Source organism: Salvelinus namaycush, chromosome 30, assembly GCF_016432855.1.
Source record: "Salvelinus namaycush isolate Seneca chromosome 30, SaNama_1.0, whole genome shotgun sequence".
Lineage (NCBI taxonomy): Eukaryota > Metazoa > Chordata > Actinopteri > Salmoniformes > Salmonidae > Salvelinus > Salvelinus namaycush.
Window position 1 is genome coordinate 14,504,286 of NC_052336.1, and position 25,972 is coordinate 14,530,257.

The 25,972-nt window shown below is 44.8% G+C and overlaps 1 protein-coding gene and 1 non-coding gene across 7 annotated transcripts in view; both read right to left on the minus strand.

The window, feature by feature from the left end:
• Window positions 1–912: 912 nt before the first annotated feature.
• Window positions 913–25,972, minus strand: part of LOC120024983 (transcription factor 12-like) — a 90,933-nt gene continuing 65,873 nt past the window's right edge. For 4 of the 6 annotated variants that reach the window (XM_038969382.1, XM_038969383.1, XM_038969384.1 and 1 more), the window contains 12 exons: window positions 21,651–21,753; window positions 20,779–20,918; window positions 20,015–20,159; window positions 19,823–19,893; window positions 14,870–15,014; window positions 9,719–9,795; window positions 7,685–7,870; window positions 4,650–4,770; window positions 4,334–4,499; window positions 3,931–4,166; window positions 3,657–3,813; window positions 913–3,514 (listed from right to left, as the gene is read on the minus strand). In XM_038969382.1, the coding sequence (XP_038825310.1) occupies window positions 3,668–3,813; window positions 3,931–4,166; window positions 4,334–4,499; window positions 4,650–4,770; window positions 7,685–7,870; window positions 9,719–9,795; window positions 14,870–15,014; window positions 19,823–19,893; window positions 20,015–20,159; window positions 20,779–20,918; window positions 21,651–21,753 (1,536 nt within the window). In that variant the 3' untranslated portion in view covers window positions 913–3,514; window positions 3,657–3,667. Of the gene's footprint in view, window positions 3,515–3,656; window positions 3,814–3,930; window positions 4,167–4,333; window positions 4,500–4,649; window positions 4,771–7,684; window positions 7,871–8,498; window positions 8,571–9,718; window positions 9,796–14,869; window positions 15,015–19,822; window positions 19,894–20,014; window positions 20,160–20,778; window positions 20,919–21,650; window positions 21,754–25,972 lie in introns of all 6 variants that reach the window. The other 2 variants (XM_038969387.1, XM_038969385.1) reach the window with 2 other exon arrangements.
• Window positions 14,603–14,687, minus strand: LOC120025399. Its single transcript, XR_005473002.1, has one exon. It is a non-coding gene; the product is annotated as a small nucleolar RNA SNORD35 (small nucleolar RNA).

A 25,972-nucleotide genomic window follows, 5' to 3' on the forward strand; every position in this document is an offset into this window, starting at 1 on the left:
TCAGTGCTCTGAACTTGGATCTGGCCTGTCAGGATACCGTGAGGAATTGTCTCACAATCTCACATACAAAAGGATAATGCTCTGCAGATGTGGTGGGTCACTGAGACAACTTCTGGGATTTAAATCTGTCTTATAATTGGACAAGGAGGGCTGACTGATGTCACAACACAAATATGTGCAGATTACTTCCTCGTTAGGAGTGGACAGCCAACACTATGCTTCTGCAAATGTCCATGCAAATATCCTCATGTTTGCATGTCTACCACTGACCTGCATGCCTGTTGACATTCTGTTTAAATGCAATGGGCACCTTTTAAGTTCTTATTTGTGAATGACAAATGTGGCGTTTTTATTTTATTTCATACTTGTAAACAACGCACACAGCAGCTGAATTTAACAAAATGTGTTGTCTATTATTTTGTGATGCCTTAATACTTAATACAAAAGTAATACCCTCTCAAAGTTATTCTGTAAGTGAGCATAAAATTAAATTCAAAAAGTTAACAGCCTTTTGAAAAATGAGACTAAATGTATGCTGCTATCACACTTTATTAAAAATAGAAACATATATTCCATACAGACTACAATGGTCCACTGATATTGTTTTAAAAATTAGTAACATACTATAAAACACACTCTTGCACAGAGTTCCTCATTTGGCCTAGATCCACTGTAGAAAAGTATTCAGACGGGGAAAACCAGGGAAGGGTTGTTGCGTCAGTAGCTCACTTGAGTGAACACATCATGGTACTGTACTTGTATTGAGCTCAACCAAATGCACCACCAGCACGTCATTTCATAAAACAATCACACAATTCTAAATTGAATGGAAATAACTGAAAAATTAAAGGTGGAGAAACAGTGAAATAAAGATGACGTCCAAAGAAGGAAATAAATCCACATACAATTGTGTTAAAAAAGATGGCACATTTATTGCTACATAAATGTTATTTACATGTTGTGTTTTCTGTTACAGAGACAGATAGTTACATTTCTTGTTGCTGGTTTTTGATGTGCATCAACAATACCTAGAATTTTTGGACACAAGTACACATCTTTTATCCACCAACAATAGAGACTGAAGATGAAGATGGAGCGCACACCTTCATGAAATTTGAGCTTGTACAATACCTCAATGTACTAGACTGCGAGCTACAATCCTACTATGTTTTCGGATGCTATTTGTACGTTTCGGATAATAATGGACAGGTTATGGTAAATAACCGTGCATTTTACTATCTAATATAGTAAAATAAAGTAAGAAACTTTTTACTCAAAACTTTCGATTAAAAAAATCTAGAAAGAGTAATATTTAGAATTCAAGAAATGTTCTTACAATATTATTGTATAAAAGACTAACTACAGTGAAAAATAAGCCAAATGTTTTTTTAATCTTATTTTTGTTCTTTTTTCATATATTATATGAGGAAAATCATCTGGGAATACAGAAAAGTCTAACATAGGAGCAAAGAGACAGACAGCAGAACATTAGAAAATTACGGGGGAAATGAGAGAGCAGGCAGTGACATACATTATAACCTCAATCAGAGTCTGCCAGCAACATGAATACAAGCTCATGAATATTGAAATGATGAACAAGGCCACATGCAGTCAGAGAAAACACGACAATATGTTTCCAAGTTTATCACAAAAAGAAAATGATTGTAAAATCAAAAATATTTTTTATAAACTCCTTGGGGTGGTTTTCAATGGCATCCTTCCTTCTATTACTTTATTTTCACAGAATAGGCTACTTGTCTCTGGATGTGGCAGCCTTGTTTTAAAGGTGGATAATAATGGAAGACAGTACACAAGGAAACAAATGGAATAAAAACCAGGAATTAAGACCAAAATACTTTTTTTTTTAAGAAAGTAAAGCATGCACACAGATAAAAAATGTAAGTGCTGATCATTGTTCTTCATCCTGAAACAAATCTGCTCAAAACTGCATTTGTTCATCATTGTACTATACCTATCTGAAGGACCAACTGTTTCTGATGTTTAACAGCATGTGAACTCTTAAAGCTCCCCCTTCCCTTTCCTTCACCAGTAACTTCACTGCTTGGATCAAAACAAAGCCATTCTAAATAACTTAGAACTCCTCTCTGCTATTACACGCTTGACATCATATGCTTTACTATGAAGCCTAGAGAAATGATTTGTATACAATTACAAATAAACATATAACTTTTGATTACTTTGAATAATGTTTTTTTAAACTTTTTTTCTTTAGTTATTTTTAACAGAAAAAAAATCTGTGAAAAGTTCATTCAGGCCAGGTGATATTGTGGTCGTCGTTTTGATTCTACTTTTTCACTAAGCAATCTTTGATAAAACAGCGCTAGGCGATTACAAAGAGCATGACCATGGCTGTTCAACTAACCAGAGACCATACTGTAATATAGAAAACAAACTGCAATATCAGAAATATGTCATTGTTTACATTTAACACTATATGGCAAAGGAATGAAAAGGCAGTGAAGTCCCTTTTCCTTTAGTTAAGACACTAAGAAATTTGCAGGGAATGCTAAGGTTTGTAAATGGTTTGCTTTCTGTATTTGAACTGCTCACTACTGAGAATAAACACCTTATAAGTCTGTAGTTGACCTTTCAGGAAAACTAGAGTTTGCCATTCTTCTGTCACCTGTGACACAGAGTTTATAGTGTTCAGGCTAGTGTATGTATGGAACACTATTTAACTGGGCTCATACCCACCACTCATGTCTAGTCCTCTTCCTCTAATTATGTCAGTAACATGAAGACTGAGCTATACCAAACGGACAGATGAGCAGGTCGTTTTGGTTTAAACATGCTGTTCATTGCGGCATGAATAAAATATAAATATAAATAATATATGTTATTTTTTATAAATGGGATGCTTAAGTCTTTTAGTACTCAATACCACTAATTGATTTTTAGTTGGGCCCTAAAGATCACTTTAAATTTCTGAATATATTAATTTGTATCTTTCTCAGGAGCCTGAGTATCTTAATCTTAGCTCAGGCTAGCCCGAGACTGGCTAGGGATGGGCCATACTAGTGACACTGGCAAACTGTAGATCAACTGAAAAGCCACAGGCTTCTTAAAGCATATTCATAACTTTCCCTTTAGACATAGACTTTACAGCTCAGTAACATAATAAATACAAAAAAATAATACAAAAAACCCAACAGAATTGCTATTACAATGCATTCGTCAATTCAGTTTAGGCACAAGGCAAACTTCCACATGGGAGGGTGGAGGAGATCGCGACAGTCTCTCTGATTGTTCAGATGCGACACGCTGCTTGCAGACAGTGATATGTGCTGAAGTTTTCTCGTGGGCAGAAATGTGTTGGATGTCATCACAGGGACCTGGACACTGGGCTTTTCTTCAATCTAAGGATTGCGTTAGTCTGGGGTTTAGCTTCAAGTGGTCTGTCACCTCCAATTTGTGTCACAAACTGAGTCCTGTCTGCCATTGGGAAGCAAGGGCACCATCTCTATCTTACAGAATTGATCTGGATCATTTTGATCTGAAGGGGCAAAAACAGGAATAACTCAGTCACAAAATCTGATGTTTCATAAAGTAAGTAATATAGTATCTCATCACAGCTATTACTGACAGAGTGAGAGTGTGTGGATGGTGCTCCATGGAGATGTACCACTGTACTGTACCTGTGTGCTCCTCAGAGTCGGCCCATGGGGTTGGATGTGTCGGTGAGGCCAGGGTGGACCCCATGGTGGGCCTGCTGGTCCCCAGAGATCCCATGGCCAGACACCTTCTCCTCTTCCCTCCTCTTAAGGCAGGCTGCTTTGGGGTTCAGATTCCGCTCTGCGTGTATAGAAACAGATTTACTTGTGTTATTACTCTTCATAAGAGGTGTTATAACTCTTCATAAGTGGTGTTATAACTCTTGTGTGTTATATGTGAGAGTGTAGGAATGCTGACCTCTGACTTGTTGCTCCAGGCTCAGTATGACTGCCACGGCCTGGTGCAGGATGAGCAGCTTGGTCTGGGGCTTCTCGCTCTTCAGGTGCAGCTGAACCATGCGGCCCAGCTCCTTGAAAGCCTCGTTGATGTCTCGCACCCTCAGGCGTTCGCGGGCGTTGTTGGCCATCCTCCTCTCTCGCTCCCGCTCAGCCTTCTGCTCTGGGTTCAGGTTGTCATCATCCTCATTGATGCTGCTGCAGAGGGAGAGAGGCCCAGAGGCGCAACAGTAAGACTGAGGCTGATTGTTTTTGGCTATTCACATGATTGGACTCCAGGGAAGTTAAGGGACATTCTAAGGGCACTCCATGTTTTAGACAGAAGGTCATAAAGATTCATGTTTGTGGTTGTTAGGTTTATTTACCTTGTCCGAGTGCCTCCTCTGGGAGTCTTGATGTCCCTCTTGTCGCTTTCGTCTCCGGAGCAGAGGTCGTCGGAGGAGTGGCCATCATGCATGTCGTCTCTGTCCTGGTTCTCTACCTTCAGCTCCAGGGCTGCAGCCACCTGACCAGCCAGACCTACAGCCAGACCTGCAACACGCAGACATAAAGGTAGAGAGTCAGTTCAAATGGAATCTCCGATCATTTACAGCCAACAGACATTTCACATGTAGTTATTTTAGGTGTGTAGTGCAGAGATGGGATGGCCATGGGTGAAGTTGGGAGTGTGTCATGTCATACCTCTGAAGGTTTCCACTTGGTGGTTGAGTTCAGCGGTGGACATGCTGGACATGGAGCCCACGCTCGGCGGCCCTCCGTGACTGTTGATTAAACTGCCAGCCTCATCCCGGTGAGAACCACCCTGTCGGAACACAGAGAGAGAGAGAGAGAGCGAGAGAGCGAGAGAGCGAGAGAGAGAAGGTCAGAGTCAGAGTCAGTGGGAAACAGTACACGTTCAGCTGTATGGAAGGGTTCTGGTCTGAATGAGCCAGGTACACTCAGGAAAGGAATGATTTCTATTCGACCAGAGAGAATGCTTTTATGACTCAATTATCTCACACTTGAAAAGCAGAGAGAGATAGAAAGAGAACTTTGTTGTTCAACTTCACTTTAGACTGACCTTCACAAACGGAATGCTGTTGCTGTCTGTTCAAAAAATTAAATAACAACCTTCCAGAGCCTGGCTCAGAGCTTTGAGGGAGATTTTGTAGTCTACAATCCGATGATGAAAACCTTGGTGGAAAACTGTCCATTGAAAACGCTTGTAAAAATGCTTGTTTGGCTTGGATTTCACAACAGGCTTTTCTAAACACTTGTCATGACAAATTGAACACAATGCCTGACCTTACTGGTGAGCTAAACAATCATATTTCCTCATATTAAAAGCAGGATCTACAGGTGGAGCTGCAGTACAGGAGTCCGTTTCTGAGAACTAATGATGGTTCCCAAGTCCCTCAGTTCTGACACTGGGGGGTGCTTTGGTGCTGTACTTCACCATAACAAAATGCATATTTCATATTCAGGAAAAGGGAAACACAAACACACATTTGTATTGCTGTATAATCTCTTCATAATAACGAATGCAGTATGTGATGGTAAACCTATCCCCTTCTCTCTCTTCTTTCTTTTTTCATTTCTATAGCTTTTCTCTCTTGGGTTAGCCACAGTCATTATGTTCTGAGGGTTCTTCTTCCTCTTCTAGATATATCTATCTCTGATCTATTTGGAAGCAATATAAGGCAAAACCCACTCCAAAGACAGACCATTTCCTTATTTTCCCCTCCATATTGGTTGTGAAACAGGGTCCTCCCATCATGCTGCATCACCATCGCTGTGCTCGCTGGGGTTTACCACATGTTCCCCACTCAGCAATCTGGTTCTCTTCTGGGAACTAGGGGAGGAGGAGGAGAAACCAGTACGGGGGGGGGGGGGTATCTTCCCCTTTTCTTATGGAATGTGATCCCAAGTCACTTTTGGCATCCGTTAACCCTGCTGCCCCCAAACCCTCCCCCTCCTCCTCACTACGCTAATCTCTGCAGCGCTCTCAACAGGTGTCCAAACAAGTCTTTGTCTGGAGGAGGAGGTGGGGCGTGGGGGTGCTGGCGAGGGAAGAACGCTGCCATTTTCCTGGCTGGGCCTGATTACCATACAGCTGAGGACCTCTATTTGGGTGGAGACTGTGGCTTCAGGCGCGCACTTCCAACCATTCAGATTTGTTGAGTTGGTTAAAAAGAGGCGGTGAAAGAGTAAAAAGGCCTGTCCTGAGTAAACGGCTGTGGCTGTGCCATGCTGAGGTGGCTGAGCAGCAGTCTGAGGGGACCCTCTTTCTCTCTACCACAGAGGAGGCTCTGTGTTCATGCAAACACAGCCAGTCCTCTTTTAGTCTCACAGCCCACCAACACTATCAGTATAGTCCCTCAACACTCTGTAACGAGCACACCAAACTGAACTGTACCATGGGAGAACCACTAAAAAGCACTTTGTCACAGACCAGTAAATACTATCCTGAGAGTTCAAGGACCACAACACCAATATCAAAATGGCCATGACTGAAAACACATGGTGCGCTGGGACATTTTCTTCCTTCTACAGAGAGTAACAAACCAGAAATACTAGTCCCTGTATTTAAATTATTCTAGGCAAAAGGGACACAGGCTCCAAGCTTGCATGCTGCAAAGGCTGTGAAAGGCTGTAAACTTGTCTGTAAAATGGCACTGGTTTAAGGTTTGGCAGTACAGATACAGGAGCACCAACTCCAATAAATGAACAGTTAGGGAAGAAGTAGTACGGCAGAAACACAGAACACATCCAAACCTTGTCCACTTGAAAATTGGATATGATTATTACCATAGGCCTTGTGGGTTTTTTGGTCCGATTACCATGTGAGTAATTCAAGGACTAGTCTCACAGATGCTACTCCTCAGCAAGAATGTTTACTAATCAGCCAGTGGTAGGGGGACAGGTTCCTGTGAGGAGCTGGGACTGAGGCTGAGGTCTGGACAGTAAATGATGAGGTAAGGAAATGCTGAGCATGTTTCAGTCCTCGGCATCCTCCCCTCCTCCATCACATCCCCTGAATGCCTCCATCCATTTTCTTAGAAAAGGGAGTTTAATCCAAGAGGATCTTAATCCAACCCTCCACCCACGTACGCCAGGACTGATTCAGAAAATTCAGGAAAAATATGGCCTAAATTATTTCCCATCACCTAGGGATTAGTGTAGAACTGTCTCCCTCTGTTGAAACTTCCACTACAGATGTGCTCAAATCCCTCTCCTCACCGATATGAAATAGTTCAGATGGAGGATGGGCAAACACATTATGCTCTGCACCGAGACCTACATCCCCCGTTCCCCAGGAGCTGCCTCATAGGAGTGCAACTGACAAACACTTTCCAGACCAAAGCAGAACTTCACTCCGTTTTGCCTGGTTTTCTCATTCAAACCTGTATATGAGGTCTTTCTTAAGGAGAGTAAGCCTTCAGGCCAACCATTACACATATGAAAAGTATGTGAGTTTAAATTAAACTGTTCTCTGTGGAAAAAGGCAGCGTTTTTGCAGATGGCTGTGGACTCATTCTGAACAGGTGGCCAAGGCTTGTTTATTAGCCTATTTGGAGAAACGCAACGCAAAAGCACATATGCCTACCCTCAGTCCAAAAAACAGACTTTCTTTTAAGTATTCAAACTCAATTCTTAAGTTGCAAAACACATGAAACATAATATCCTTAACATCTAAAACACTCAAGATCTTTTTCTTCTGCGAAGTTAATTCATACCATTGCTGCTGTCCGACTAGCAACCAATCCGGCGGCAGGGAAGTTTGCTCCGAGGGCTGCTATTGGCCCGTTCTGTCCCAGCAGGCTGTGTATGTCGCTGGGCAGACTGGTGGTGGAGCCCACGGCATGGTTCCGCAGGACGAGGATGGCATCATCCAGTCTGTCCAGGCGATCCTCCATCCGAGACTGGGAGGACCGAGAGAGAAGAGGGGAGGGGAGAGGGGGGCGAAGAACAGGAGAGAGAAGGACAGAGCAGCTTAATATAAGCACATTAGGACAAAAAATGGAGGACATTGTGATTTTATGGCGTGATCTTGGAGTGAAAAAACACCACAGGGATAATAAAAGCATAAAAGAAAGACACGCAAAAACAGATGAAGATAAGCCATTTCAACCTGAGGGGCACAAGGGATGCATGTGTTCATAACAGACAAGCATCCTCATTTGTATCTATAGAAACTGATAAACGGGCTGGCACACCACTCATTTGTATCTATAGAAACTGATAAACGGGCTGGCACACCACTCATTTGTATCTATAGAAACTGATAAACGGGCTGGCACTCCACTCATTTGGAGCACCATGACTATTCATTTGGTATTAAAGCGTCTTATGCTCCTAAGCTGATTACTGCAAGCTGAAATGTCAATATATAAATAATAAACAACAATAAAAAGCATGGCAACAAAACATTTTAAACTCCAATTAAAAATGGAACGGAGGCCAAGCTGGTGAAAGAAAGAAAAACAACTAAGGATGTGAAAAGGTGTCAAACACTGATGGGTAAAATCTCCATCTAAAGGACAGGAGTACCTCGCATACATCCTTTAAGAATGACATGGCATCCTGGAGATGCTCATGAAGCTGCTGATGGACTCGAGTTTTCTGCCAAAATCAGATAGAACAGGAAAGCATGTGAGCACAAATAAACATTAGTGTAAGAGCCAGAGATAGTGTAGACTGAGATAGAAGGACAGAGATAGTGTCGACTGAGATAGAAGGACTGAGATAGAAGGACAGGGATAGTGTCGACTGAGATAGAAGGACAGAGATAGTGTCGACAGATAGAAGGACAGAGATAGTGTCGACTGAGATAGAAGGACAGAGATAGTGTCGACTGAGATAGAAGGACAGAGATAGTGTAGACTGAGATAGAAGGACAGAGATAGTGTGGACTGGTATAGAAGGGCAAAGATAGTGTAAACTGAGATAGAAGAACAGAGATAGTGTAGGCTGAGATAGAAGGACAGAGATAGTGTAGACTAAGATAGAAGGGCAGAGATAATGTAGACTGAGATAGAAGGACAGAGATAGTGTAGACTGAGATAGAAGGGCAGAGATAGTATAGACTGAGATAGAAGGGCAGAGATAGTGTAGACTGAGATAGAAGAACGGAGAAAGAGGAGAGTCAGACAGAGACAGATATATGGTAACTAATCACTGTGTCAGGCAACATCAAAACTGTGGTCCTGTGTAGATAATAACTCCTGACCCCTCGTCCTCTCCTCCCACCATGAGGTCCCATCCCTCCCACACATTCGCCGTTCACACTGATCATAGGTTTGGTCGCTTCACAAAAATCCCATTGTAGGTGGCATTCAAATATAGTGAGTAAATATTTATCCCCACAGCCGATGGTGTGAATGTGTGATGTGGGCGTCAGGCGGTGTGGGGTGAAAACTGATCCCAAGCCGTGTTTCTGGTCCGCAGACGGACAGGCAGCTAGCACAGGAATCCTGGAGCAGTGGTGGTTCAGTCAACGCAACAGCTGCCAGGCTCTCCAGCCCACATAACTCCAGCCCCCCCCAACCCCATCCTGGTCCACGAAGTAGAGGACAGATGGCAGGAGACACGCCCCAAGGGACGGGTATTGTTCAGCACCCCCAACCCCCCCTACCGACATTTGCCAGCCAAGAATCTTCATGTAATGCTATCCCTGCCCTCCGCGAGAGAACCCATCTACTGTGTGCGTGCCCATTAAAAAGTGCTCAGGGTGTGGGGGAAGGGAAGAGAAGGGAGGCAGGGAGACTTACCAGTGAGTGCAGGGAGTTCTCATAGTTGGGGGAGGAGGAGCTCTGCCCGGCTGCACCACGGGACCATTGGTTGGTACCTGTGAGAGACAGAGAGGGAGAACCACAGTTATCCACCTGACATGGCTGATTCAGACATCCCAACATGGCCAATGATAAGAGACCTGCATCCTGCTCCACTCTACGGGGGCTGACTGACACACAGCACATCCACATCCTGTCTGGTCTCTTGTTGTTATGCTGTGAGAGGTATTTTCATCATTGGGGTTCAGCTGCATAATTTCCTGGTGACTGGGCTGCATCCTGCATCATGAGCCAGGGCCGTGGGTGGACGGCCCCAACATACACCAGCACACTGGGACATGGCCTACATCCGCTCATTAATGAGCTAATAGCCCAGGGAACAAAGTGAACAGTGATAAGAGGCCCGGCTGGGACAGAGGCTGTCTTCCACTGACACTGACAGAGTGATTATTCCACGACAAAAGGACTCCCTTACTCTATCCAATGAGCCAGAAAGTTCCAGAAGGCTCTAGCAAGGCTGCACTCATGGGTGCTCCTCTTGTCCGTTGATCTAAGCCCGAAGTGATTAGCTGACAAGCTTCCAGGGGTCACGACACAAATATCATCTGACCAATCACATGCCAAGCTGAGGTATAGTGTAACAGTCCAACAGCTCCGTGGCTTGCCAAAACATGCAGGCCAAGAGAGACTCAGAGACTTGAGCTGAATTAACTTTCCATTCTGAGATTCTAGAGACAACCAAGAGACAGGGCAATAGTCCAAACAAATGGTGGAAACATCTAATTAAGGAATTCCATTCTATCCCAGACTGGGTGATCTCTAGAGCACATTTGAATTTTACATAAAGCAGAGGGGATCACAATGTGTGGGAATGGTTATAATCAGTACATGAAATGTGCAATGGCACATATGTCACGCCCTGACCTTAGAGAGCAATTTTATTTCTCTATTTGGTTAGGTCAGGGTGTGATGTAGGGTGGGCATTCTATGTTTTGTATTTCTGTGTGTTTGGCCGAGTGTGGTTCCCAATCAGAGACAGCTGTCTATCGTTGTCTCTGATTGGGAATCATACTTAGGCAGCCTGTTTTGCCACCTTAGTTGTGGGTAGTTGTCTTTGTTAGTGGCCTGTATAGCCCTAAGCTTCACGTTTGTTTTTGGTGTTTCTTGTTTTGTTGGCGACATTCTTAATAAAGAATCATGTACGCTCACCACGCTGCACCTTGGTCCGGTCATTTCCCTGACGACGTTTGTGACAACATACAAAACAAATCAACTCAATTTGATTAGTGTGAAACTAAAATAATCTGCTAATCAAATTGAGGTCTGATGCAACAAAATATATTTTTCTTTGTCTCTTTATCTTAGCCAATGTTGTCTGAAATATTCCAACTAACAAACAACAGTGCACCAGGAGGTAATTCATTACACCAAGCCTGTTGTGTGCACATGAGAACAGTCCAAGTCTCCTTAATCGATTGTGACAATGAGGAAACCTCCCAGGTTATTTATACTGGGCTGTGTTAGTGAGCTAACCCCAGCTATGGGCCCTCACTATACCGCCTGGTCTCCATTACTGTGGCAGGAGGCCAACACCCAGCCCACGTACTGTAGCATACTCTACAGATGGATACATTGTTTAGCTTACCTCTCATTCTCTCATTTAGGCTGTTTGTCAAAACCAACAGCAGGCCCCATTTTCTCCCTGTTCTCCTCTAAAATGGTATTTCAGTATTTGAGAGAGAAAGATAGGGAACCGGGAGATCGCTAGCTAATGTTAGTTTGTTTCTGACAAACACTAGGATTACATCTCCACTTGACCTGGGGGAACTGTTTAGGATTTTCCATTGATTCATCGTCAGCAGTGTAAACTAAGCATTAGTCCTCATCTGAGAGAAAGTCTCTCCACACAAAGGTCCTGGAAAAGCCAGGCTTTAATTAAGAGGCTATTAAAAGTAACTTTGGAGCAGGGATTGAGGGAGCCTCTCTGCTCAACCTCAGTGTTTCCCTGGCGCGAACCAAACAGGAAGTACTCATAACTAAGCCTCCCTGGGCCTCTGGTCCCCACGTGGAGGAGAGGAGGAGAAGGAGAGGGCTAATTGAACACACCAGCCAGAGTTGAGTTGAGCAGCACCAGGGTGTATATCTGTTCCTGCCTGGTTGGGTTATGAAAGTAGCTAATCCTAATGAACAGATGGAGCAATTTGTGGTTAATCTGAACATCATGTCAAATCATTCCCCAACTGACCTCTGTAATGCCCCCTATTCTAATTAACAAACTTCAAACAAATAAATGGATATTAGATCGCAAAACATGAAACAAGAAATACATTTTCAATCATCCCAGTTGCCCTTTTAAGCTACATTAACTTTAGTTTTTATGGAGGCGTTCTATTAAACTAATGGAAACAGATTTGGAAATGGATAAGTTATGACTTTTGGGAAGGGTTTTGGACAAAGGCAGATGTTTATTCATATGGAAAGTCATGTATGTGGAGTATTTGTTTTGCATTTGTAAATTGAACAGAAACTGTAGATTCACTGAGGATTATGTGTCACGGCTGTTGAAGGATGAGGACCAAGGTGCAGCGTGGTATTTTACTTTATTTAAAAATGACGCCGACAAAAAACAATAAACCATACAAAACAAACCGTGAAGCTAAAGGCAATAGTGCCAACAAACAAAGACAACTTCCCACAAAGAACGGTGGGAAAAAAAGCTACCTAAGTATGGTTCCCAATCAGAGACAACGATAGACAGCTGTCCCTGATTGAGAACCATACCCGGCCAAAACATAGAAATATAAAATCATAGAAACACAAAACATAGAATGCCCACCCCAACTCACGCCCTGACCAAACCAAAATAGAGACATAAAAAGGATCTCTAAGGTCAGGGCGTGACAGTACCCCCCCCCCCCCAAAGGTGCGGACTCCGGCCGCAAAACCTAAACCTATAGGGGAGGGTCTGGGTGGGCATCTATCCGCGGCGGCGACTCAGGTGCGGGACGCAGACCCCGCTCCACCGCTGGCTCACCCCACTTTGGTGGCACCTCTGGTGCGGGGACCCTCGTCGCCGACCCCAGACTGGGGACCCTCGTAGCGGGCCCCGGACTGGGGACCCTCGCTGCTGGCCCCAGACTGAGCGCCCTCGCTGGAGGCTCCGGACTGGAGGCCGTCGCTGGAGGCTCCGGACTCGAGAACGTCGCTGGAGGCTCCGGGCTGGAGGCCGTCTCTGGAGGCTCCGAGCTGGGCGCAGGCACAGGACTCACCAGGCTGGGGAGACACACAGGAGACCTGGCTCTGGGAGCAGGCACAGGACTCACCAGACTGGGGAGACATACAGGAGGCCTCTTCCTTGGCAGAGGCTCCGGATATACTGGGCCGTGGAGGCGCACTGGCGGTCTCGAGCGCAGAGCTGGCACCACCCGTTCTGGCAGGATGCCCACTTCCACCCGGCAAATGCGGGACGCTGGCACCGAGCACACCGGGCTGTGAATGCTCGGCCGAGACACAGTGCGCATCCCACCATAGCACGGGGCCTGACCAGTCACATGCTCGCCACGGTAAGCACGGGGAGTTGGCTCAGGTCTCCAACCTGACTCTGCCAAACTCCCCGTGTTCCCCCCTAAACATTTTTTGGGGGGCTGCCTCTCGGGCTTCCTTGCCAGCCGTGTTCCCTCATAACGTTGCCGCTCCGCATTAGCTTTCTCCAGTTCCTCCCGTGGACGGCGATACTCCCCAGCCTCCCCCCAGGGTCCCCTACCATCCAGGATCCCCTCCCATGTCCAGGAGTACTCTAAACCACGCTGCTTGGTCCTTTGGTGGTGGGCAGTTCTGTCACGGCTGTCGTAAGAAGGATGAGGACCAAGGTGCAGCGTGGTGAGCGTACATTTTACTTTATTTAAAAATTACGCCGACAAAAAACAATAAACCACAAACCGTGAAGCTAAAGGCAATAGTGCAAACAAACAAAGACAACTTCCCACAAAGAACGGTGGGGGAAAAAGCTACCTAAGTATGGTTCCCAATCAGAAACAACGATAGACAGCTGTCCCTGATTGAGAACCATACCCGGCCAAAACATAGAAATATAAAATCATAGAAACACAAAACATAGAATGCCCACCCCAACTCACGCCCTGACCAAACCAAAATAGAGACATAAAAATGATCTCTAAGGTCAGGGCGTGACATTATGATTGTAAAGAGAATCTCTGTTTCACATTGTAACAAAAGTTGGTGCCCTTGGTATCATGTTGTCTCATTATTTGTATAACAAAACAATCCACACCCAAATAACTGATGCTCTCAATCTCCAGGTGACAGGAACTTCACTGATAAAATCTAAATGGTTGTTGGCATTCTACCTCCTCTGTCCTCCCAAGTATGGCATGCTGCCCTGAGTGTGAAGCCGATATAGTCCTTCTCATCAGCTGAGTCACTGTCGCTCCTCGGGCAGATAAATGAGGCCCTTTGCAGGCAGGTCGGTCCATGGGGGGAACAGCTGTACACAGACCAGGGCAACAGCTGAGGACGAGGGGGGCATACGTGGAGACAGCTGTCGCCACTACATCACCACACACGGCACAACTGCCCACTAAAACAACACGCTGGGCTTTCCCTCTCGTTCTCCTCTGTCAGAGTGTCTCTAACAATTATTAAATGTACCCTGCACATTGCTCTGCTACTTAAGGACCCAGTTTCAGGGAAATTGATTATCTGAATTATCTGGTTGGTTATCTGGTAGAATGAATACAGTGACTGAGAGGAGAGGATGTCAAACTCTAAGATAGTCTCTTAGTCCCTTTCACCAACTGAAGAGAGCTGACTCCTTATCCCTATGTAGCTAGGATTTGTCTGGGGTAAACTGCATCAGCTGTCGCCATGAGGCAATGTCGTCAAAGTCACAGAGACTCTGAAGACCATCGTGAGATAAACATCACTTGAAGACCATTGTGAGATAAACATCACTTGCATTGTTCACCTACAGCACTAAGACAGAGCCTTATGGAGGAACCAGTGCGAATGCTCGGGGGAAACAATAACCCCCATCTCTCCATGGCATTGGGACTAGTTTAGGCTGGTATATTGCTATAGTGCAGTAGATCAGAGTGCAGACTGATGTTCTACCTGCCCTTCCAGAGGGGGCGCCGGTGGTCACCACTGTACCTGCTGAGGCAGCAGCACCTGCTGTGCAAGTCAGGGGCGACGGAGATCCTACAGGGGTGGAGGGGTTGGATGGAAAACTACTGCTGGTGTGGTCAGGTGAGTAAATCTGTGTAGAGAGAGGGGAGAGAGAGAAAGGGGAAAAGGGAGAGGAACGGAGGGAAAGAGAGTAAGGGGGATGACAGAAGGAGGGAGAAAGAGAGAGATCTGTCAGTAAGGCAGAACGTGCAGCTCTTTAAAATCACAACCTATCGTTTCCCCATACTTTTTATAGCCTGTGTCACCATCCTTCAGCAGGGCGCACGGCCGAAATTGGCTCATCAATTCTGGGGATTTTCCAACCGGGGAGCCCATAAAAATGTTCAGAGCATACATATGGGCCTTTAACGGTGAGCAGTGGCTTCAGTGAAAGCAAAAAAAAGGGTACCGCAAACCATATTCACTGCGACACCTGAAGGCTCTGACCAGTCAGGTGCCCTCCTCCAACTCTGATTAGTGCTGTTTTATGTAGATCTCCCCACTAGCCACAACATAGATAATATCATACAAATACTGTATCTACAGTAATATGGCTGATACACTATTAGAGGAGAAAGTCAATGTCTTTACTTTGGGGGGAAACAGGAACAAAGCGGTTGAAATCCTTTAAAGCTAAAGTGGACTAAAATCTGCCCTAGATCCCATTAATATCTTTCTAACATGGTGCTATATAACTCCAGTATAAACCCAGGGTGGAGCCATAGACAGGGAGAGATACAAAGGCCAGCATTAATCCCCCAATAGTGATGGAGCGGAGGGGGTTATCCTGAATGAGCTGCACCACCGCACCTCTCCATGCTAGACCACGCCCTGAACTGAGCCCCCGTGAAGGGAGAGAACCACTAAAAGTGGAAGAGTAGTATACACTCAGATCGGACCAGTTGAGGTGTATTGTATGGACTATAAAAAACAATGTCTTCTCAATGGCAGAAGACCTCTGTTACCATACCGTAGCATGTACAGACCTTCCACTGTGTTTGTGGGGAATGTTAAGCTTGGGTCAATGAGGTTTTAGGGCAACATGACAATCATGAGAGAGAGCGAGAACGAGAGAGAAAGAGAGAAAGGGAGGGAGAGAGAGATAGAGAGAGGGAAAGAGAGAGAGAGAGAGAAAGAGAGAGAAAGAAAGAAAGAAAGAAAGAAAGAAAGAAAGAGAAAGAGAGAAAGAGAGAGAGAGCGAGAGAGAAAGAGAGAGAAAGAAAGAAAGAGAGAGCGAGCGAGAGAAAGAGAAAGAAAGAGAGAGAGAGCGAGAGAGAGCGAGAGAGAGCGAGAGAGAGCGAGAGAGAAAGAGAGAAAGAAAGAAAGAGCGAGAGAGAGCGAGAGAGAAAGAGAGAGAAAGAAAGAAAGAGAGAGAGAGAGCGAGAGAGAAAGAGAGAGAAAAAAGAAAGCGAAAGAGAGAGAGCGAGAGAGAGCGAGAGAGAAAGAGAGCGAGAGAGAAAGAAAGAAAGAAAGAAAGAAAGAGAGAGAGAGCGAGAGAGAGCGAGAGAGAAAGAGAGAGAGAGCGAGAGAGAGCGAGAGAGAGCGAGAGAGAAAGAGAGAGAAAGAAAGAAAGAGAGAGAGAGCGAGAGAGAGCGAGAGAGAAAGAGAGAGAAAGAAAGAAAGAGAGAGAGAGCGAGAGAGAGCGAGAGAGAAAGAGAGAGAAAGAAAGAAAGAGAGAGAGCGAGAGAGAAAGAAAAAAGAAAGCGAAAGAGAGAGAGCGAGAGAGAGCGAGAGAGAAAGAGAGAGAAAGAGAGAGAAAGAAAGAAAGAGAGAGCGAGAGAAAGAGAAAGAAAGAGAGCGAGAGAAAGAGAGAGAGGATGATGTGATTCTGAAGCACACAGATTACATCTCTAAAACTTTCACAGGGATTTAATTTGTTTAGAGAAATGCTGGATTAAAGCAGACAACACATCCCTGATTTGTTCCCTTTAAGAGGATAGTTTGTGCCATAATGGAAAGTGTCTCCCAGTAAACCAGGGTATTAGAGGTTTGATTCCCATTAATTAGCAGAGGCAGTAGATCCAGAAGGATTTCCCTCCAAGTAAACATCACATCCTACTCATAGGAAACCGTTTAACTTCAGTAAACACAATGGAATGCCGTTATTAATAATCTTCTCTTTTAAGCTTGATCACCAAGCTTTTGTGTTTCAATCAACTTTTGAAAATCCAAATGGTTTGGCTATTGCATGTCACTCCGTGTACCAAAAGTGATGTTTTTCCCTGTGGGGATTTCATTTCTCATTTCTCAGTCAAAAGCATTTGTTACTGTTCAGTATCTTTACCCTGAGACACTCAATCCTGTTGAGAAGTAATGACCATCAACTGTGATCACAAGTGTATGTCTCAAATCAATGGGACTCAAAACGAATTAGCCAATATCTCTTCTCTTTCTAAAGCGGGCCGTTTATAGCCGTGACTCCTGACCCTGCAATATACAACGGGCCATTCTTCAGGTCCCGGGCTACTTCTGCTGTATTCAAACTGCAACACGACTCATTTTACCAACAACAAATGAGGCTCCACCTCCTCATCGGTCACGCTCCCCCGGGCAGCGGGGCCAATAAGCACGGCCCGTTTAAAAGGCCAGAGAACAAAAGGCCCACAAAGGGCGGCCCGCAGAGTTGAGCCACAGCAGTTAGGAACCCCCTTCGCTCCCCCTGGCCTCCCCACCCCTCGTCTCACCCCAGACCAACAGTGACCATTTCACTGCAGCTTTGTCATGCTAATAGAATTGAGTCTACGAATACAAAAATACTTAATTTGTGATTATGATACACCCTCACACACACTTTTCTCTTTCGGGTGCGCACCACTGAGCCATAGCACCTCCCAAATGTAAACCCATTACGCTTTTACACATCCTACTTCTCTCACTTTTTACTAGGAATAAAAGCTATGGTGGGTTTCATTTCTCTGAGGTGAGATACACTATATGGACAAAATTATGTGGACTCCCCGACAAATTAGTGGATTCGGCTATTTCAGCCACACACATTGCTGACAGGTGAATAAAATCAAGCACACAGCCATGCAATCTCAATAGACAAACATTGGCAGTAGAATGGCCTTACTGATGAGCTCAGTGACTTTCAACGTGGCACAGTCATAGGATGCTGCCTTTCCAACAAGTCAGTTTGTAAAATGTCTGCCCTGCAAGAACTGCCGTAGTCAACTGTAAGTGCTGTTATTGTGAAGTGGAAAAGTCTAGGAGCACCAACGGCTCAGCCGCGAAATGCTAGGTCACACGAGCTCACAGAACGGGATCGTCGAGTGCTGAAGCGCGAAGCACATAAAAATAGTTTGTCCTCGGTTGCAACACTCACTACCGAGTTCCAAATTGCCTCTGGAAGCAACGTCAGCACAAGAACTGTTCGTCAGGAGCTTCATGAAATGGGTTTCCATGGACGAGCAGCAGCACACAAACCTAAAATCACCATGCGCAATGACAAGTGTCAGCTGGAGTGGTGTAAAGCTTTCCACTATTGGACTCTGGAGCAGTGAATCCTGCTTCACCATCTGTCAGTCCAACAGACTAATCTGAGTTTGGCGGATGCTAGGAGAACGCTACCTGCCCCAATGCATAGTGCCAACTGTAAAGTTTGGTGGAGGAGGTTAATGATCTGGGGCTGTTTGTCATGGTTCAGGTTAGGCCCCTTAGATCCAGTGAAGGGAAATCTTAATGCTACAGAAAACAATGACATTCTAAATGATTCTGTGTTTCCAACTTTGTGGCAACAGTTTGAGGAAGGACCTTTCCTGTTTCAATATGACAATACCCCTGTGCACAAAGCGAGGTCCATACAGAAATGGTTTGTCGAGATTGGTGTGGAAGAACTTGACTGGCCTTCACAGAGCCTTGACCTCAACCCCATCGAACACCTTTGGGAAGAATTGGAACACCCAACCTCACTAATGCTCTTGTGGCAGAATGGAAGCAAGTCCCCGCAGCAATGTTCCAACATCTAGTGGAAAGCCTTCCCAGAAGAGTGAAGGCTGTTATAGCAGCAAAGGGGGACCAACTCCATATTAATGCCCATGATTTTGGAATGAGATGTTCGATGAGCAGGTGTCCACATACTTTTGGTCATGTAGTGTATATTAGGCCGGGTTACAGATGAGTTCTGGGAGTTATTAAAATGAGAAATAATCAGTAAAAGGAGGGACAGAAGAGCTCTCTGTGAGGTTCTGTGAAACCAAGAGGGCTCTAACTGGACGGAGGACATATTCATCCTCAGTAGCACAAAGGTTTATGAGTTACTGTGTGTCAAACGTGCAGGGAGACATGATCGAAAATGGAACAAATACCAAGGCTGGATTATTCAAACTGGTGATTTTTTATTTTATTTTTTTATTTATTTTTTTTACAATTTCCTTTCTTGTATACTCAGAGATTAAGTCTACAATTATCCAGGCTTAGGCCCAGAAACAACTGCAAACACATCCCTCTGGGCTTATTTAATCAGCATTCACTATAGCACTTAATACCCATCGTGACCACCGAGGTCACTTCCTTTACAGACTGAAGAGGGCCATTAATATAATTCACCATCTCAATTTAACACAGAAATAAAAATATATATTTGATAGTAAAGTGAGTGGAGAAGGTACTGTAGTCAAGAACACAGGATTCACACCCAGAGAGGGGACCAACCTAGAGGGGATATCCACAGAGGATTCCTAACCATCCATGTAAGCCTAACGCCTCAATCAAACTGGCATTCAGAGGGAGAGAGTGCAATTTTAAGTGCTGCATGGATTTTGCCTCCATTTACAAGTAAACCAATAGGGCTTTACTCCCAACAAACAACCTCTGTGGATTTGTAACATAGTTTCTTTCTAAATCTCTTTTGAGGCTTTCTCATTTCCCCGGAGGAGAACAGGGGTGTGCTGTACTCACTGAAGCCAAGGCTTTGCCCAGGGCATCTCCAGTCTGCTGGCTTCCAGAGGCGTTCCCCCGATTTGGAGCAACTACAGAAACAAGGCGAGGACATTTATAACACAGAGCATAGATTAAAGAAGAGAACATCATTATGGGAATTTATCTCGCCTATTGATATTTAAGAGTAGATCAACCAAATATTCGCCGTACCCATGACCCCGTCGGTGGTGTTGACAGGCGGGGTGTGTGTTGGGTTAACGAATGGTGAAGTGCTGGCGTTGCTGCGGTGGAAGCTGGACATTGGAGGAAGACTGGCATGGATGTCTGTCGGCGACACAGAGTGTGGAGGGTAATTCTGAAAGAAAAAGAGGACAAAACACGTGTTCATCAGGACAAAGCAATATTGTGTGTGCATACACTTGTTCAGTGGTAAGAATAGCATTGTGCATGGTGAAAAAATATCACTTGATAAAAGAGAGGTTATATGAATGTGGAGCCCAGACAGACAGAGGGCTTTGGTTGGGCAGCAGCTGCAGGCTCCCTGTGAGTCCCAGTGAGACACAGTGGGCAGGCAGAGCAGATGAAACACTGATAGAGGGGGTCAGCCGTGTCTTACACAGATACTGCCCAGACAGCAACATCAGATAGAGAGATAGCCAGGCCACAGCTCACACCAACCACTCTCACTACGGGCTCAGCAGAGAGGAGGGGATGTGCTCTGATGGGGCAGAACAGGACATGGAGGCTGAATACGCATCAGTCACAGTGTTTCCCCTAGCTAGACTTTTTCTGTAGGCAGGGTGGGCAATATTGCACACCACAAATATTAAATTGAAACCAATGCAAGCCAAATGTTTTATGGGCATGGGGCAATAGAGCTTAACAGGGAGGAGGTAGACTGTCTAAGAATAGGTAGGGGAGACATTGAGACATCACTTACAGTATGTGCGTACATCACTAGCTGGGTTGCTTACCAGGCGGTCATGTGAGTGCATGTTGACGTAATTTCCTGACTGCGGCATGTGAGATGAAGATCCTCCCAGCATTCCTCCATAACTAGGCTGGTTGATCCCATTGGAGGAATTCCACGGATCAGAAGAGTTGTGGGTCCCATCTAATGACAACAAACAAGAGTTGAGTTGAAATTGATCTGTTTTGAGTTTCATCCCTATTCTTTACAGTATAATGACTCATGTAACAAAAGGATCATCCAATTGAAGAGACATCCTGGATTTGATTCCAGAAGGGAGCAAAGACATTTTAATGGCTTTAGTTTAATAACCAAAGTCAAGTTTACATAAAATTCAATATGCCTGAACCGCCGTGAAGCAAACCACAACAGCAAACCACAACACACAGCTTGATTATGAGAGCCCAGAGAGACCTTTCCACAGAGGGCAGTCACCCTCCTCTCTGCTGAGTCGCTGGATCACACAAGGGGGTTGTTCACTCTCCCAGTCTGGTCTTAGGACTGAAACACAAGCCCTGTCCTGGACACAGCTGAGATAACACTAAGCCTCCCTTGGCTAACAGAAACCAACCCCATCCCTTCAAAGACCAGCGACTCTGAGACCAGGCTCAGTGAAATACTGTCTACCAGAAGAAAGAAATGGCTAAATCGAGCTGAACATTTGAAACTGTTCAGCAACATCAGAGAGAGTGACTACAGAGAGAGTGACTGAGTGTAATGTTAGGATGTTTGTCCAGAAATATTTTGTCATGGGTACACAGTCCATCAAGAGGCAGGAGAAGAAATGGATAAAGACAGCGCATCAGATTGCACAAACAGATAATACTGGTTCTTTAGACTCCATGACAGAGACTGTCTTAAGTCAGAATCACTTACCAAAGAAAGTGGTTGCAAACATACTGCTGGGGGGTTTGGGAGATGAATAGGAGGGAGAATCTCTGTTGAAGTCTTCTGTGGAGTTGGGAGACGGGGCATACACCTTCCAAAAGAAAACAGACATTATTAACATGAATAACAACAGCAGGTGCATAGGGCAGTCTAGCATTTTGTCCAAGTCGTTATCCTCTAAGACGTAGGTTATGACTGTTCACTGTATGTGGCAGGAGCATAATGATGATGATTTGGTTGAGTTATTAGGATGATGTTGAAGAGGAACAATTCTAATGCCCCACCACCCTGCCTGGTGGGTTGCAATCTAAAGCCAGTGCATTAAGGACGGCTTCATTAACCATTATTAGATGCAAACGAGTACCTTCGCCTAAATTTGTCCATATTCCTTACACGACTGTCATTTGTAAAGTAGCTTTGTATGTTGAAGCCATATTCATGTCTACTTTAATGAATGTAGTGAACAAACTGAGCCGTGCCAGTTTAAGAAGCCAGTGGTGTGGCAGCTGGGCTCATTTGGAAGGCTCGTGGAGGGAGGACTGGATTATCAGGTGGTGTTTGCATTTCAGATTGTCTCAGCTCTTAATGGAACTATAATGACACCAGCACACACACTTTCATATCAACACTGCAAATTGCAGCACGCCAAAGAAACAGAAATCAAATCAGAAAATAAAATATGGGGCCTGTGCTTTTCTTCATTTTGCTACCTGGCTGTGAGCTGGCGAGGGATCGAGGGAGGGGATGAGCGGTGAGGCACAGAGGGCTGTTGTGCAGCTGTGGCTGTGCCAGGCTGGGTGGGAGGATCAAAGGGTCGTGAAGCCAAACATTAGTGATGTGGTCTCTGACTTCATCCACTCCAGATGGAGGGAGAGAGAGCTAGTGAACTCACCACGCCACAAAGAGGGCCGGTCCCTACCAGACCTGCCATCCACCTAGCACCCCCCACCCATCCTCTAGTCACCAGCAACATAAATTCCTTTTTTAATGACCTAATGGCATACTCATCTGTTTGTGTGAACAGAGCCCTTCAAGAACTTCAAAGTTTGCTTCCTAATGCAACAAGATGTGTCAGTGGGCTTGGAGAGAATGTTTTGCTGTCCTACTGAAGAATAATAATCTTATTTATGAGACACAACCCCAACTTCATTCGTCATCACTTTACTACATACGTCAAGAGAAAGACACACACATACACACTCACACATGTGAACGACATATCAGTCAGTCAGCTTAGCCAACACTCAGGGCCGTGGGGTCTTGCTGAGCAAGCAGTGTGTGTGAGCATGTGATTAGCTGTGTGTGTAACTCCAGCACCCTGTGTACATGTCGTTTAGCAGGGAGGGGAGGGGATCTCTTGGCTCCTCTGGCTCGCACATGTGACCCAGGGTGTGGGGACTCCCGTGGTGATTCCAGGTTAGCCTCACACAGGAGCCCTGGCTTTGTCCCAGTCTGAGCCTCAATGGGCAGCATATGGCGGTAGATGATGCTAATTGTCCTCTTTACACTGGGCTAGCCAGTCAAGGCATTAATAAAACACCCAAACACCGGGCGCCTCATTCCCCTAGCCTCTGGAGGAGAAGGGCCCGCCTGGGTTTCCTTTTACTACCACATGAATTAAAGAGACATCACTCAGAGCCCGGGCCAGCAGGACCAGCACAGTTGTTGGAGTTTGGCTGTTTAGTTTCTGTATATTTTCCGCATCACGTTTAATTTAAGAATATCTGTAGCCATCATAATCCATAAGCAATCATTAATTCAGGGTTTGTTGTTCATACACTGAGCTTACTCATGTTTGACTTAATATCAAAAAGCATCAGATTTCACTGTCAGATTGGAGAGAATGGGGACAGTAGGTTCTTGGCAGAGCTTTGTTCTGCAACTCTCTGAGACTCTCTGTGGCTGATCTGAGAGGGCTGATGAGTCCTTCCACACCTTTCCACACATCACCAGCCTGCAGCACCCGCCTTTGATCTCAACACCACACCAATCAAAACAGCACATGGAAAAAAACATTAAAACTGTCAACATATGGATACACCAAATGACGACGGCAAAAATAACCTCTTAAAAATAAATGATCACCGCAGCAAAAACTCACAAAAGAGAACAGCTGAGAGCAGTGGGCTGCTGGTGTCAACACAGTATCCTGTCTCTGCACGTCACTATGTGGAATCAAACCATGCCCGAGGGCCTTTCTTTTCAAGTCTAAATCTAACACACTTATAGAGGCTAAAAGGCACGCACGCAGCTCCAACACAATGGTCCCCTGCTACACAGCCCCAGAACCACCTTCCTGATGGGGCATGTTGAGCGCTGCAGCCTGGTACCAGTCAACCCTTTAACAGAGACATCTCAAGCCTCAAGCTGTTGATGCTTAAAAACTCCAACATTTAGGTCTCAAGAAACACAATTTTCAAAGACCAACTGCACTCTGATAAATTAGGTGATATCAGGTGTTATATACGTGGGAAGCTGTCAACATGAATTTTAAACTCTGAGGCAAAACCTGATGTTATCTTGTGCTGTAAACAGTTATTTCATATTTCCTGAGATGGGAAGAAAAACAGTCACTTACTGGATGCCTCCTTGGTACAGTCCTCAGTGCACTTGAGGGATATTAGACAGGAAAGGCCACACCTTAGAAAAACACACTCCACCCACCAAATCCTCCCAAATATCTGAATTCTCTAAAGCTTGGGTTACTCATTTTCTATGGAACTGGAGGAAACAACGGAAATAAAACACTTCATACGCCATAAAACACAGAAATCAAAGACTTTAAGGCTCTTGCCATAAAAACAATAATCACTCTCAAAACTCCAACAAGTAAATGTGAGTTTTGTTGATGCTCACAGTAAACACTATTTATCTCTCCACCGATGAAGAGAAGATAAAGAGCTTGCTATTGGTTGGTTATTTATCGACTGCTTTGGATCATAAAGTTGACCCATGCTGCCCACACGTTCCCAATATTCTCCCTCCTGGCCTGTAAGACATTCCTGGTAATACGGAATATAAAAAGATCAAAGCGATCTGTGGTGCTGTAGGAACAAAGGGTATTGTCCTAATGGGATTTGAGGAGGGCTAAAACACAAGCCTGAACATGTTGACCTCATAAAAGTGAATCTCACAATGGTATAGAAATGTTCAACTTCCTGGTTTAAATCAGAGAATGAGGTCCAATGAGGCCTTGACTCTGAAAGGTGGAGTTGTCTTTCTTGATGAAGCTGAGTGGGTGTTTCAGTGTTTTTGCTCTCTGGAGAGAATCTGAGAAACAGGAAGAGACTTTTCTCTGCTCATCTCTTATTCAGCAGCAGTGCCAGTGAGACTTTTACACCTGTGACACAATTACTGCAAGCATCTGAGGAAACTCAATTTAGCTCAGAGGCAGGTAAACCGAAACACAAACGCACGCAACCACACACACGCACACTACACACTCTCCCACATACACACATAAAATAAAGTTTTTGCAGGAACACAGAAATCAAAGAGTTTTTTACTGAGCAATCCAGGAATCACATTAGGCTCCCTGTAGAGTCCAGAATGCCGATGTGATTCAAAACAGATGGAATAACAGCAACGCTGGTGCTCAGAGCTCAATCTACAAACAGGAAAGTCTAACCTCAACAGGCAGCCTCTTTTCCGTAATCATTCCCAGACTCCCATGTGTTATTATTTCAACCCAGTCTCAGTGCTGAACCAACCAGCCAGTAAAAATAAATTCACAGCTAAAAAAAACTATATTTTCAGTCTATCTGTCTACGAACAGAGGTGAGAGGAAAAAACATGTGTTTAACTTTTTTCAACCACACACATCCACATATTGAGTTCTGTTCCTACTTATATACAATTGATGTGCCTTGCATATATTCTGCTTTATCTCTAAAAGAGAAGTCTGTGCTGAAATTAAGTTTAAGTTTTGACATACATGGTTAGCTAAAAAAAGGAAGTGAACCATCTAACAGATTCAGGCTATAACATGTCTAGAACATATTGAGAAAGAAATGAAGTCCTCTATTTGAACTGCAAAGAAAAACAAATGGTACTGTCACACAGCTGTAACTGAGGCAACGGAAAAATCAGTCCACAGAGGAGAGAGGGAAAATGAGAGAGAGAGAGAGAGAGAGAGAGAGAGAGAGAGAGACAGAGAGAGAAAGAGAGAAAGGGGCAGGGAGAGAGAGAGTAAAGCAGAGAGGAGTGATATACTCTAGAGCCGAGAAACATCTTGTGCAGCCGGACAACCCAATATTCTGCAACTCCATACCCGAGGGCCAATTACAAACGTGGACACACACACACACACA